Genomic DNA, 13,508 nt, shown 5'->3' with positions numbered 1-13,508 from the left:
TATGTGGGCCGGTGGCGTGTATTCGGGCGTGGGCTACTGGTGGAAGGAAAGTTATCCCGGGGATCCTGTGCGTCCCGTGGATATTGATTGATTGCCGGGGATCATGTACAGCGGAGGATGCTAGCTCAAACAGGGGTTATAACCGTGATTATCTTACAACCTCTCCTTCTTATCGTTATTTTGCCTTTGCTGTCGCCATAATTTTCTGTTTTCTACTGCCCGCCCAGAATGAGTGATTTTGCCGCAAAGTTTACCAACGCCAACATTGCCACAGGTGCGGCGGCGTACGACAGTACTCGCGCTCTGGCGTGGATTGAGCGAGTTCATCAGCTTGAGCCGGCTACACACAATGGGTTCGCCGTTGCACTTTTAGTACAGTCACCCCCATTCGGGCCGTATTGTTGTTGTTGTGGTTAACCGATCCTAGAGCACAATGTTATGTGCGCAACGACGTGGTGACACTGTATCTGTCTTATTTCGCGATGCGACAAAGAATGAGGCCGAAGCATTTGTAAAGGAAACTTTCATCATTGTTCGAGAAGCCCTTGCGATTATCGTACCATTCGTCGGATTTCCATCTTGCATGCCGGCCGTGTTTGGCCTAGTTGGTGAATTGCGAAGCCGGGGCATCAGCCAAGTCCCTAGCCAGGAAAGGTATGTCTTAACTGATATTTAGTACAGTCGACGATGCCCATACTAACTTACGAGATTAGACTAGGCTTTGATAAGGTCGATTACACGGCTGAAGGGCGGGCTTCATTCAAGAGGGTCTACCGCGGAGTTGGGAATAGTGAGGTGGGCCAGATGCTACAACAGTATTTTCCGGAGTACGGTAAGTCTGCTCGCATGCTGGAATGAATTCGAACAGGGTACTAAAAAGCTGCAAGCCTACTATGCTGACACAGCAGTCTTTGGATACCTCCTTAGCGGGAACAACCTCCTCAAGTTAAAAGAGAAGGAGTTGGTGCTTGCTTCCGGGATCTTCGCACAAGGTGCAACCCGTCAGTCTCAAAGCCATTGTAAAGCGTCGATCCAACTAGGAAATAGTGTTGACGTGGTGAAGGGGTTGTTTGACGTTAGTGCCGACGTTGCGCTGTGGAATAACAACCCTTTGCCGGCAGAGATTGATGTTATACAATTGGCAGAAGAAGTGAAACGCAACCTAGCTGCAGAGAACCAGTAATTATGACAAACTAGGTAATTAGATTACAATCCAAAAGTACAAGTATTAAGGCATCGCCGATTTCGAGGCGCTATCCATAATATAAATATTCCTTGTAAGGTCTTGGGCGAAGCAAATACTAGCTAGAGATGCAATACCAAAAATATGTCTTTCGGGGTGTATTATTATAATGGAATGTTGATTATCGACGGCTAAATGCTCATCATTTGCTCAGATGCTTGCTTTTTTATGAGAATCGTTGCTATGAAATATGAGGTACAACTGATGGAAGAGCTGTAGCCAAGAGAGCCTCCACGTTGCCACCATCGACTCCACGTATGTTAAAACATGAGATCATCTCGAACGTCGGATGCATAAGCAAAAGCAAGGTCATTCAAATCTTCTACCAGCGGATCCATTCAACTTCCCCGGAAGAGGGAGAAACAAATGGTGCATAAAGTGATCCCCGGATAGGGATAAGCCGAGGACGGACGCACTACGCGGGGGCCTGCGGTAAATTTGAGCTTTATCATGCTTCTCTCAATACCAGAATATTAATAACAAACAGATCCACGCAGGAAATCAAGAGCATACTTGGCTTTGGCTTTCAATCAGTTACCGATACCACCATGACACACGACACGACTGACCTGCATACCAATGGCGCCGCCTCCAGCGCACCATATTCTATCAAAGAGGAGACGCTGGGCACACCGAGAAAGCTCCGAGTGATAATGATCGGGGCCGGGGCCAGTGGACTGAATCTCGCGCGGCACATGGAACTGCATATGCAAAACTATCAGCTGCAACTTTACGAAAAGAATAAGGATATTGGAGGAACGTGGTTTGAGAACAGGTCAGTGTCTGGTGAATTGTACCTCAAAAACTTCAATCGTAATATCTTACCTGACTGCCTTTAGATACCCAGGATGTGCTTGCGATATTCCCTCGCATAACTATCAGTACTCCTGGGAACCCAATCCAGAGTGGTCCACCTTGTAAGATGGCACACGAAATCAGCTTTGATCTCAGTTGACCGTAAACCCCAACTAACTCCAGTACAGCTACTCCCAAGCGGGGGAGATTTTCAAGTACTTCAAGAATATCGCCATCAAGTATGACTTGTACAAGTATATTCGCCTCGACCATTTGGTGACTGGGGCCGTCTGGGACGAGGAGAAGGGTATCTGGAACTTGAAGATCACAAATAACACGACCAGGGAGATTGTTTGTGACTGGGCGCATATCCTCATCAATGGCTGTGGTGTTCTCAAGTGGGTCCTTCACTCTTTTGTTGCAATTACGTGGGAATTGTTTTGGTCCTCCCTTTTGACTGATACGGTGGACCCCAGTAATTGGAAATGGCCTGATATTCCCGGTCTACACTCATTCAAGGGCGATCTCATACACAGCGCCGCATGGCCCGAAGACTATGATTATAACAAAAAGAACGTCGCTGTTTTAGGATGTGGATCATCTGGAGTGCAAATAGTTCCTACCATTCAACCAAGTAAGCATGATGGGATCCTCTCTGCCGGTCTGTTCGCTCTCGTCTGACACATGCGCTATCCAGAGGTTAAATCACTAACCACCTTTATCCGGACCCCCACCTGGATTACTGCTGGATTTGCCCAGAGTCATGCGGGACCTGGGGGCGCCAATTTTGAGTGTGTGTATTCTCCTCCAGGATACCTAATTTTCGGATGTTGAAATGCCCTAACCTCAACAAATAAAACCCAGTTACCGAAGAGCAAAAGAAGACTTTCCGTGAGAATCCCGAAAAGTATCTTGAGTACAGGAGAGCAATTGAAGGGGAACTCAACAAGAGATTCAGATTTGTAAAGTCCCCAGCTCTATAACAATCAATGCCGTCAGAAGCTCTAATACAAGAGATTACAGGTTATCGTCGATAGCAAAGAACAGGCAGAGGCACGGGAGTATTCAATCAGAGATATGACCACGAAACTGGGCAATGACCCGCGATTGGTGAAAGCGTTGTTGCCCAATTTTGCAGTTGGATGTCGCCGACCAACTCCGGGGAATGGCTATCTCGAGTCATTAACGAAAGAGAATGTCCGAGTGGTAACTGATAATATTTCCAAGGTAGTGCCGGAGGGGATTGTTCTATCCACTGGGGAGGTTCTTAAGGTAGATTCCTTTATATGCGCCACTGGATTTGACATGTCCTTTGCACCGCGTTTCGACTTGGTTGGCCGTGATGGCAAGCGTCTGACTGAGCAATGGAAGGAGAAGCCGACGGCATATCTCTCATTGGCGGCTGCAAATTTCCCCAACTACTTCAGTTGGTTACCCTCACCCCGCCCTCTCTCTGAGTATACATTAGAAGGTACTGACCTGTGCAGTGTTCCTCGGACCAAATGCTCCTATCGGCCATGGCAGTGTACTGCCGATCGTGGAGCATTCGACTAAGTACATGATCAACTTTATGAAGAAAATCCAATCCCAGTGTATCAAAGCCGTGACACCTAAACCTGAGGCTATCCGAGAATATGATATCCACATCACCGAATTCATGAAGCGAACGGCATGGGCCACCCCGTGCAGAAGTTGGTTCAAGAATGGAAAGATCGATGGACCTGTTATTGCTGTTCATCCTGGAAGTCGTGTTCACTGGTTCCATTTGATGGATGATATTCGCTATGAAGATTGGGAATACACCTACTTCAGCAATAATCGTTTCCAGTATCTGGGCAATGGCTTTTCGATTAGGGAGGACCCAGGAAAAGACACCACTGATTATTTAGCATTGCCAGACAAGGGCTATAGAGATTACTGAATAGTACAATAATACAATCCAGTAAACTAGAGTCTCAGCTTGATATAGGATGTCATATCCGCTCCACAGATTTGCAGTTGTTGTGAATCGAGCATCGACCAAATAAACAACAAGAGAGCTTCGTATACGGAATTTATTTTGGCACCAAGCAGATTGATTTTCGATCAATCTGATGTCTATCTTGTACATATAACCCTCAAGTTTCCAAATATCAACAATCAAAGTTCCTCTGAATAACAATACCAGTCCGCTCCGCAACCGCCGCGCTAGTTCTAGAATCTGTGCGGGTGTGCGGATAGTCCGCAGAGAAACCCGGAAACGGCGCAAACGTGGTTCGCGCAGCCATCCCTGCGCCCACACCAAGGAGCTCTCCAGAACGCGGGCCGCCCTTGGATGCAAGGGCCGCCACACTGAAATACTTTCGCGTGATCTTCTTCACGAGCTGCGAGACCTTTAATATCTCCTCAAGAACATAGGGGTACCTTCAAACGGGGGCGTTCTAGTTATATATTTTACTTCACATTACTACTAAATTATTATGTCCATTATAATAACTATGCTTATATATTATAATAACTATGCTTATATGCCCTAATTAAGCACACACGTGAGTTCATGAAAAAATAATGATTCTAATCTCTGTTTATTCTCTTCTATCATATAGTTACGCTACCAAATTTCATCTTAAGATCCTATATCTTCCTCTATATCCTTACTTCATCAAGAGACCCAAGAACATCCTTTTTATATACTACTTTCTTTGATAATCATTGGTAGGGCACTTACATATAATCCTATCATTATAAAAATTTTAAGATGATTCAAGAAAAACAAGATTACTTGAACAGTTTAAAGATTAACAAAAAACTTAGATTATCTTTGTTATGATAGTAAGTGAGTCTATCTCATCTGGTATAGAGCTGTGCTAAAGAACTCAACTTTTTATCTTCCTATAAGAGTGGCTAACGGCCAGGTCAGGTTAATGGTGACGGTTAAAAAATACGGCTGACAGTAGAGTGGTTATACCTAACCGATATACCTTAACCTACCCGTCAGGTCATAAGAGTTAACCGCTTATATACTGAACGTTTATATAAGTATAGCATTGAGACAAGCTCGGCAGACTTCTCACCGGAGAGATAGCGAGGGTAGAGAAAGGTAGGCTCCACAGTATTCTAGGACTTTGAACTTGTATTGTGAAATGATGACTTTCACTCTCATTGTAAGGCGCCCGCCATATCTCAAATTAGCGCTTACATCAGACGGGGTTGCAGCATAGACAGCTAAATAGCAAGTCTAGGCTTTCGCACTTCTGATCAGAGCAGCCTAGAAGATCATCCTTTGCCTCTTTGAGACTACAGGGCACCCATTATGCTATCTTAGCCAAGTAACCGTATCTACGACTGGAAAAAGTGCATCTTGGGGTAAGATATCCTATTTGTGTATGTTGAATAGTACCAGTATTGGATATACAAAGTAACTTATCGTCATTAACAGTAGACATAATGAAAGTATCAGCGTGTAGATCTAGGACATAGGATAGAACACTCTCTAAGGCATAATACATATTACATACTCGACGACCATAGATGTAAGATTAACATCCAGAAGCATGAAAACAACGATAGAAGACGAAGAAGAATGGAAAATTTATGAGATCCAAAAAGAGACTGGAAGCTGGAATATAGTCTAGGGCTGAAGACACGATGAGATATGGAATAAGAGTGCAGAGTGTTTAGCCACTGCAACCAGAGAATGGCCCTCCCCAGGCAGAAACAAATATCAGGATGCCTTCTCGTGGATGGGCAGAAGGTACCATGGAATCAATGTTGACCGACACAGCCCCTTCAGCCACAGATGCCACCTCCATCCTAGAATGCAGCAGCCTAGCGGGCACCCACGCGCGACGGGGTCAGAAGTTAGTATGACAGTGTCAGACTGGAGCCAGAAGAATAATTCAGCCCGCAGGACATGTCAGCCAAAGTCATATTCTATCGCTAAGACAGTAAAACACCTCCGCATATACCAACCACCAAAGCAAATGTGATACTTATATAAGTGACTAGCAGACTGGAACACCAATTATACTACCCTTATCTATTTAGCTATATAACACAGGACCATATCATGCTTACCAAAATATCCATTTATATATCCATTTCTATCATCTTTTATTTGTTGTAGTATTCTCAAGCTGATGATAGATTTGAATGAAACAGGCCTTCGACCGCTTCCGTCTCAAAAGAGAGGCCGCACATAATCACAATCACAAAATCATCGCGGCTTCTCGGTCGCATTTTGACAGCACAAATCTTGTAAGGGCTCCAGATGGAGATTAAAGCAGGCTTTGCTATGTCAGGTTTTATAATAAATAGCCTAGGAAAAGAAGGTAAGCAGAGCTGAAGTCATGGGAGACTAAGGTAATTGGAGGTTCGCAGCCTTGCGCTTCTTTTTCCAACCACACACCTGTAATTATAAGGGCTGACCTAAAAAATCATTGGGTTCTCATTCGCTGGTTCTTACTTTGTATCTTAGTTGTCTTATGTACTAATACTTGGACTTTTGCTTTCCCCAGATGCGGTTGATCTCAAGAAGTGAACAGGGTGATCCCGAAGCATATTTTACTTTAGTCTTCCCATCTATAAGTGACAATAGTCTACTGTTCGGCTCTACAGAACTTGATACTATATGAGATACCATAGCTGCGATACTCGAAGGTAATCCCCATGTCTGTTTATCAAGATACTTTGTGTTACGATGAAGAAACCGTACCTCACCGGGCAGTTTATTTCCGTTTAGGCCAGATCATAGGAGCCCAGGCAGTGTGAACGCAAAGCATGTCTTTACCTTATTCTTACCAAGCTCTGTACATTTCTATCTAGTACATAAGATATTGGCAGAGCGCCCTCTTACTTGTAAAGTCTGTTCTTTACTAGGGGGACCTGCACATCCTCTGGCGAGGTCGCCAGAGCAATGCAGCCTGCCTCGGCCTCGGCCTCCACATCGCCCAAGTACAATCGCGTGTCGCGGGTATGCCGTACCCACTCATCCGCCGACCACGTGGAGGACCCGACGAGATCGGGGATGCGATTGCGCAAGAACGCCACGGCGATTGACCCCAGTACGTCGGGTGCAAGGGTGCAAAAGCGCAAGACAGCGCCGGCGATGGCGCAGAGGAAGAGCGCCAGCGACGCAGCCAGCAGCACGCCGAGCCAGCTCCGGCTGCACTGAACCACCTCGTGAACAAGGGTCGTGATTGCCCCTGGGACGGTTCGAGAATTCGCTAACGCCTCCTCTTCTGCAAAGGACCCCGTAAACGCGGACGGATTGATACCGATGTATAGCACGGAGTTGAGGATCTGGGCCAGCCTCGTCTCGAACGCTTTTTTGCCGACCGTATACGTGCCCTGTAGGGAGTCAGGGTTCACCACCGCGTGGTAGGGGTCTTCCAGATACACGAGGATGGGCTGGTCGCCGCCGGCAACCTGGGCGTTAGGGAAGAACGTTGAGAGTAAAGTTAGAACAGGCTGGCTGCTGAACGGCTCGTTGAGATCGAAGACGGTCCAGTTGCGATCGTAGGGAGGTGTAGGCGAGGCGCGGACCGACGAAACCTGACAGGTACTGGCAGAGGAACTGCCCGAGGCGCTGGCCGTGCAGGTCACGTTGGCGTCGACGTATGTTGTGGTCAGATCGCACTCAGCGCGCGTCCACTCTGCCCTGGAAGTCCCCTGTACCCGCGACTCAAACTGAAGCTGGCGGGCAGGCCGGGTGGTGTTCGCCTCTGGCAGCAGCCGGAAATTTGAGCACGGTTGGGAGATGGCGATCTGGTATTGGGTGCCGCCGCGCATGCTTGCCCAGGCACAGTCAACACCAGTCTCGGGAAGTGGCGAACTCGAGGAGGTGTAGTTGGTGAAGTCAGTCTGGTTGGATTTTCCGAACTTCGAGCAGTTGATATACAGGTATGAACCTGGCAGGGTGAAAGAGGTGTTTCCTGCATCCGCAAGATTGCCCACGGGGGTGCCGACCAGTGATGCATATGTCAGATTATTCTCCTCGGGCATGACCGTCCATTCGTGACCGGTCGTGTCCCACAGGCTCTGCTCATTTTCCAGCATAGGGAAGCGCACGTTGCCCCAAAGATCTTGGTTGCGCTTTTCCAAGAGTGGAGCCGCCATAATGACAGCAACGGTGGGATACACCACAGTGCGCTGGGCTTCTGCTATACCGTCGGCATTGCCGTATTGATAAGCAGTGAAGGTGTTTATGGTAGTAAGGTTCCGCGGACTACTTGAGTTCCTTGCCACGATAGAAATGACTCTGAGAGAGGCCTGGCTACCCAATGGCGATAAAGACCACAAGAAAATTATCATTATAGCGCCGAAATCTAGCAAGCCTAGCTGTATCTGTGTGAGCACTGCGCCCGAGATACTCTGACTCCCGAGACATCGCTGCAACAGTCCGACCGTTGTCCCCCAATGAGTCTGGATACACCAGGAGGGGATGCTCTTCATGCTGCCGCCGACAATGGCGGCGAAGAGGACCGGGAAGATGGTAGGTGCCTTTCATGACCATCAAGAGTAGATTAGCGAGGACTGATCGTAGTACATGGTAGAGGGGGATGGCGTCGGATTTACTGACGTATTGTGCGGCTTTCACGAGCTTGAAACCCGTGGAGTTTGGGCCGGCGAGATTTCCGTCGATCCTGTAAGCCCAGACACCGAGAATGACAAATAGCAGGCTGATGGAGGCAACAATCATGTCAAACACTAGACGTAGAAGCCTGTACAGCAATGAGGTATCGAGAGGCTGCAAGCCAGGCTCTTTCGGGTCCGCTTCAGTGTCCTCTGGGTGGTCGACTGTGGATTCCTCGTAATGTGGGGACGAGAGTCTCGACGGTGAATCCAGGTATGTTGCTTGCTCCTCGACTGGAACAGCGTCGTAGTTAGACTGTCCGTCCCCTGCCATTTTCAAGTATGCATCCAAACAAACGGCAACTGTGAGAGACAGAGTGAAGGAACTAGCTTGGGTAAACTTGGAAGGGCACAGAGAGGGGGTGTTTGAAGACCCGATAGAGTGGCCTAAGCAGTAGGGGATTGTGCTATAACCAGGGAGATTAGCCGCCCATGACTGAGAGGATGCCACTAAATATCATGTAGCCTTGCACTAGCATCTATCAGAGCCTCCAGGGACCTACTTGAAAATCAAGGCCACTGCGAGTGTCAGCAGACCATGAAAGCCGAGGGTCAGAGCGTAGTGCAGCCCAGCTAGCAGCAAATTTCGGACTGCCCTGCTTAATGTATACATGTAGACCATCATTTTAGCCTATGTGTTTGGTAAAAGTCTAAAAATGGAAGAGTCACATTTCTCTTCTTTTCGCCTTCCTTATCTCGAGACCCTGGTAAAGTGCATCATATAGCCCGCCTCCAACGAGCGACATTGAATGTTCCCTTGAGTTTGCATTCATTAGTGCTCGGAAGGCAAACTGGTGGGTGGTACTATGGATCTACTGCGGAACCGACCATGTCTGCGGGAAATCTCATAGTGTAAATTCATGATTAATTAAAGCATTAAAGCTACTGTGCTCAGCTAATAGTCTTGGAGTACGTATCGCGAGGTGCCCTTCTCCCTATGGCCTGCTTCTCGTGTGGGAGAATACTACAACAAGAAGCACAGCCTTCCGTCGCCGACCACTCCAGTGGTTCTTGCTCTGCATTGACGAGTTTGCTTTGAGTATGCTTGCCGGCCAGTTGAAGACCGATCCGTGTATTATCAAAGGTTATAATAAAAGGAAGAACCCCTTCTCACTCAATCTCAGGTTAGGGGGAAGTGGGGAAGGGATTGGGAGTTTATTTGTTATAAAGAAACTCTGTCCTACTTGTCTATTTTTGCTGAATGGGCTTGATTCGCCTAGAGTCAGTGCCATAGGTATCAATATTGTGAATGCGCCTCGTCGTAAGTAGATAAGGCTACATGTAACGGACCATTTATTGCCACTGCAATCTGTACCTGTGGGCCCAAAGCTGAAAGAATGTTTAAGGCCAGCTAATGCGCTTCTTCTGTGGACACATTCCTATTTGAGGAAATAATTTAAGTAAAATTGGTGCCAGAAGACAGTATAAAAAATACTATCGATAATTACAAATGAATAATAATAATAATAATAATAGTAAATAAGATATATTATTCCCTAATACATAACCAGGTTACCGAACCTGTTGCACTCATTTCTGACCTGTTGCAACTGGGACCCCCCAGCCTAGCATAGCAAGAAGCAATTCAATACGATTACGACATCCCGAAGGCTTAGCCACTCAAAATAGCGGGACCCGCGGGTCGCAGATGCCCCGCCATTGTTGATGCCTTCATTTTTGAGTGCTTCCGTCGCCCTACGTCAGCCATCGCCTTATTCACACTAGATATCCTGTTTCCTCTCTGCCTGTCAAGAATCAGACATAAATACACCTCTCTTCCCATTTAGACCACCTCTTCCTCAAAATACCCTCCTATAACCGCCTTCCCTTCCGACCCTCACAATGTCACAACCACCCACCAACACAAACAGCCACAAGATGTGGGATAAAACCAAGACCTACGGCAAGATGGGTTTCGACAAAGCCTGGGGCGCCCTCGACAAGCTAGGCGCCCCCGTCAACCGACTCAGCAACAAGCTGGGCTCCGAAGCTTTCTGGCCCATGACCCTCGACAAAGAAAGCGAAAAGGTCGCCCGCATTCTCCGCAGTTTCTGTAAAGATGGAGTCTACGTGGACGAGCCAGCTGCGGACACTGCGCCTCCTGTCAACAGCAACGACGCATCATCATCGAAACAGAAAATCGACAAGCCGCGCGGAAAGCAAAAGGTGTTGAAGAAGATCCCCTCGGAAGTGATCCGGCAGGCAAAGGGAATCGTCGTGTTCACGGCCATGAGAACGGGGTTGTGGTTCAGTGGAGCTGGTGGCAGTGGCATCTTGATCGCCCGGGTACCGGAGACCGGGGAATGGAGTGCCCCTTCGGGAATCTTGTTGCATACGGCTGGTTTGGGATTCCTTGTTGGTGCAGATATCTACGACTGCGTGATGGTTATCAATACCTACGAGGCGTTGGAAGCATTCACCAAGGTCAGAGTGACCCTAGGCAGCGAGATTACTGTTGCTGCGGGCCCGATTGGCATGGGCGGGGTGTTGGAGTCGGAGGTGCACAAGCGCCGGGCGCCGATTTGGTGCTATGTCAAGAGTCGGGGTTTCTACGCGGGGGTGCAGATTGATGGAACAATTGTTATTGAACGAAATGATGAGAATGAGAGGTTCTACGGTCGGAAGGTTCCTGTCAAAGAGATCCTGACGGGACATGTGCGCACGGATAACCCGTCCGTGCGAATGTTGACGCACACCATTCGTTCCGCGCAGGGTGATGCGAACTTTGACCAGGCTCCTGCTGGAGTGCAAGCGCCCATGGGACCGAGTCCTAGTGATTATGCACCTGAGGATCTTCAGCATACTCAAATGGTTCATACTGGGGCGGCTCCAGGCGAGGGAGCACCATATCAACCAGGTCCTCAATATCCGCCTAGGCCCGAGTCTGGTTCTGGTCCGCAGTATCAACCCGGGCCCCAGTACCAGTCTGGGCCTCAGTATCAGCAGGGACCTCAACAAGGCCCTGGTCCGCAATACCAGTATCACGGTGATCCGCAGTACCAACATGGTGCCCCAAATCAGTCGGGTCCTCAATATCAGCAACCGGGTGCGCCATACCAGCCTGGTCCCCAGTATCACCCGGGTCATCAGTAGCCTTTCGGCTGCGATTGATGAAATGCGCCCGCAACATATCCTTATATCTGCTTCTTCCAGCGAGCCAACCTGATTAGATGCCCTATTGTTAGAACACCCAAGATAACGAATCACGATTGACAAAGACGTTCCATATCATAGAACTCTACTCGTGCAAATTCCGTCTTTCCTCAATTCGTAAGCCCATAATACATAGGATATTACGAGAATCCTTCCACACCTTAGTAGCTCTAACTATTCAGCCTGATGATGATCAAAGTGGCTGTGTCCAGCTAACCGCGTTATCTACGACGACCTACCATGATATCTACACCAAACAACCCCCATTCACAACAATAAGCACCATATCATCAGACTATGCCAAACCATCAAGCTCTCTAGTGTAACTGAATCATAATGAAAATAATCCTCACCGGCAGTACTGGCTTCATCGGCCACGAAATCCTCACCCAATGTCTGCGAAACCCGCACATCACATCCATCATTGCGCTGTCCCGGCGCCCGCTCCCTACCAATAACCCCAAGCTCACGGTCAGACTCGTGGATGATTTCCTTACATACCCTGAGAGTTTATTGCAGGAGTTGAGGGGAGCGGAGGCGTGTATTTGGTATACCTTTCCAACCCATCTCCCGTACAGATATAACAAGTATTTCCGTGAAGCTAATGAAAGGCTACCGAAACAGGGCGATCGGGGTGAACAGAACCCGAGATACCGAAACAGCTCGGAGAATCAACGTTGAGTATACGATGGCTGCGATGAGGGCCTTTGGCACACATTTATCTTTCTCAGTTGAGGGAGGGGGGGAGTTCCGCTTTGTTTATCTGAGCGGAGGGATGTCGGAGAGGGATCAGAGTAGGTCGTTGTGGATGGCGGGGGAGACGAGGAAGATTAGAGTAAACCCCCCTCTGAAGTTGTTATTTCTCTCTTACTAGTTAGTACATGTGTTGTGGAGGTCTATGGTCTACGTTAAGATGAAGGATATGATACTAACGGCGGCTATGAACAGGGACAAGTCGAGAACGCATTGAGCGACTACGAGAAGAACAACAATAATTTAGAGGTGTATATTGCTCGACCGGGGATGGTTCTTGCACGGGGAATGAGTTTGAGGACAGTGATCTTTAGAATGGGCCCGTCGATTTGGGTGGATGATTTGGCAAAGGTGTTGGTGGATGTTGTTGTGAAGGGGGACGGAGATGGGGAGAGGGTATTGGAGAATGAGAGGATGTTGCGGTGGGAGCATTAAATTTATTACTGTGCTGATTGTGGGATCTAGTAATCGGATACTCTGAGAATGTTTCTGATTTGTGCATTCCATTATTATTTCGCTAATGAAAATTTGCGATCGCATGAGATTCATATCTATACTGGTAGATGTGGACGGGACGGGATGATTCCTAGCAAGCATTGATGTTAGCTGCTGCAGTTGACAACATGACAATGTGACAAAGTTTGAATGGTAGAAGCCTATCAGAGACCCGTCTTGAATAGGTACAATTCTTTTTCACCACAGAGAAAAAAGTGAACAATATTTAAGTAAGGGATGTCGGACATCATAGGACTGTAATGGTGTTGATCATGGAGAGGGGGAGGCGAATAGTGACATACCGACCACTCGGGTGGCTTCCCTGGTTTCTGACTGAAAACAGGGAAGCAGGAACCTTCCCAAGGAAGTTTCGAGTTTTTCTGAGCAAAGTGGCTCTTTTTATATGAAGCTGGTATGGTTTGCCGTCCATTGATCATGACAACGATGGCTACTCATG

The 13,508-nt window shown here is 47.8% G+C and overlaps 5 protein-coding genes across 5 annotated transcripts; 4 read left to right on the top strand and 1 right to left on the bottom strand.

The window, feature by feature from the left end:
- Positions 1-228: 228 nt before the first annotated feature.
- Positions 229-1,183, top strand: BO83DRAFT_423020 (uncharacterized protein; the record flags this gene model as incomplete). The annotated part of the gene is made up of 4 exons (XM_025535073.1): positions 229-372; positions 428-654; positions 714-832; positions 909-1,183. 4 exons carry the CDS (start codon positions 229-231, stop codon positions 1,181-1,183), a joined length of 765 nt encoding a protein of 254 aa, XP_025392937.1.
- A 608-nt stretch (positions 1,184-1,791) lies between these two features.
- BO83DRAFT_395362 (flavin-containing monooxygenase) lies at positions 1,792-3,959 on the top strand (the record flags this gene model as incomplete). The annotated part of the gene is made up of 8 exons (XM_025533075.1): positions 1,792-2,018; positions 2,083-2,160; positions 2,227-2,436; positions 2,515-2,672; positions 2,736-2,831; positions 2,903-3,000; positions 3,062-3,464; positions 3,526-3,959. The coding sequence occupies 8 exons, from the start codon at positions 1,792-1,794 to the stop codon at positions 3,957-3,959; spliced, it is 1,704 nt and encodes a 567-aa protein (XP_025392936.1).
- Positions 3,960-6,868: 2,909 nt separating this feature from the next.
- BO83DRAFT_433929 (uncharacterized protein) lies at positions 6,869-9,042 on the bottom strand (the record flags this gene model as incomplete). Its single annotated transcript, XM_025535729.1, has 2 exons — positions 8,598-9,042; positions 6,869-8,518 (listed from the first exon to the last, which is right to left on the bottom strand). The coding sequence occupies exons 1-2, from the start codon at positions 8,922-8,924 to the stop codon at positions 6,869-6,871; spliced, it is 1,977 nt and encodes a 658-aa protein (XP_025392935.1). The 5' UTR covers positions 8,925-9,042.
- A 1,287-nt stretch (positions 9,043-10,329) lies between these two features.
- On the top strand, positions 10,330-11,886 carry BO83DRAFT_374742 (DUF500 and UBA/TS-N domain protein). The gene has a single exon (XM_025530271.1). The coding sequence runs from the start codon at positions 10,493-10,495 to the stop codon at positions 11,741-11,743; it is 1,251 nt and encodes a 416-aa protein (XP_025392934.1). The 5' UTR covers positions 10,330-10,492; the 3' UTR covers positions 11,744-11,886.
- A 190-nt stretch (positions 11,887-12,076) lies between these two features.
- On the top strand, positions 12,077-13,004 carry BO83DRAFT_433927 (putative nucleoside-diphosphate-sugar epimerase). The gene is made up of 3 exons (XM_025535728.1): positions 12,077-12,351; positions 12,428-12,638; positions 12,752-13,004. The coding sequence occupies exons 1-3, from the start codon at positions 12,140-12,142 to the stop codon at positions 12,989-12,991; spliced, it is 663 nt and encodes a 220-aa protein (XP_025392933.1). The 5' UTR covers positions 12,077-12,139; the 3' UTR covers positions 12,992-13,004.
- Positions 13,005-13,508: the final 504 nt, after the last annotated feature.

The sequence above is a fragment of the Aspergillus eucalypticola genome, assembly GCF_003184535.1.
Source record: "Aspergillus eucalypticola CBS 122712 chromosome Unknown BO83scaffold_2, whole genome shotgun sequence".
NCBI classification, from domain to species: Eukaryota; Fungi; Ascomycota; class Eurotiomycetes; order Eurotiales; family Aspergillaceae; genus Aspergillus; species Aspergillus eucalypticola.
The sequence above is the reverse complement of the archived record's forward strand: the minus strand, read 5'-3'. Positions and strand labels throughout refer to the sequence as shown.

Bases quoted from the DNA above. Each gene is read 5' to 3' on its own strand.
- BO83DRAFT_374742 (XM_025530271.1), top strand. From the start codon at position 10,493: ATGTCACAACCACCCACCAACACAAACAGCCACAAGATGTGGGATAAA.
- BO83DRAFT_433927 (XM_025535728.1), top strand. From the start codon at position 12,140: ATGAAAATAATCCTCACCGGCAGTACTGGCTTCATCGGCCACGAAATC. The intron at 12,352-12,427 runs GTATACCTTTCC...CTACCGAAACAG, and splicing joins GGAGCGGAGGCGTGTATTTG to GGCGATCGGGGTGAACAGAA. The intron at 12,639-12,751 runs GTAAACCCCCCT...GGCTATGAACAG, and splicing joins GGGAGACGAGGAAGATTAGA to GGACAAGTCGAGAACGCATT.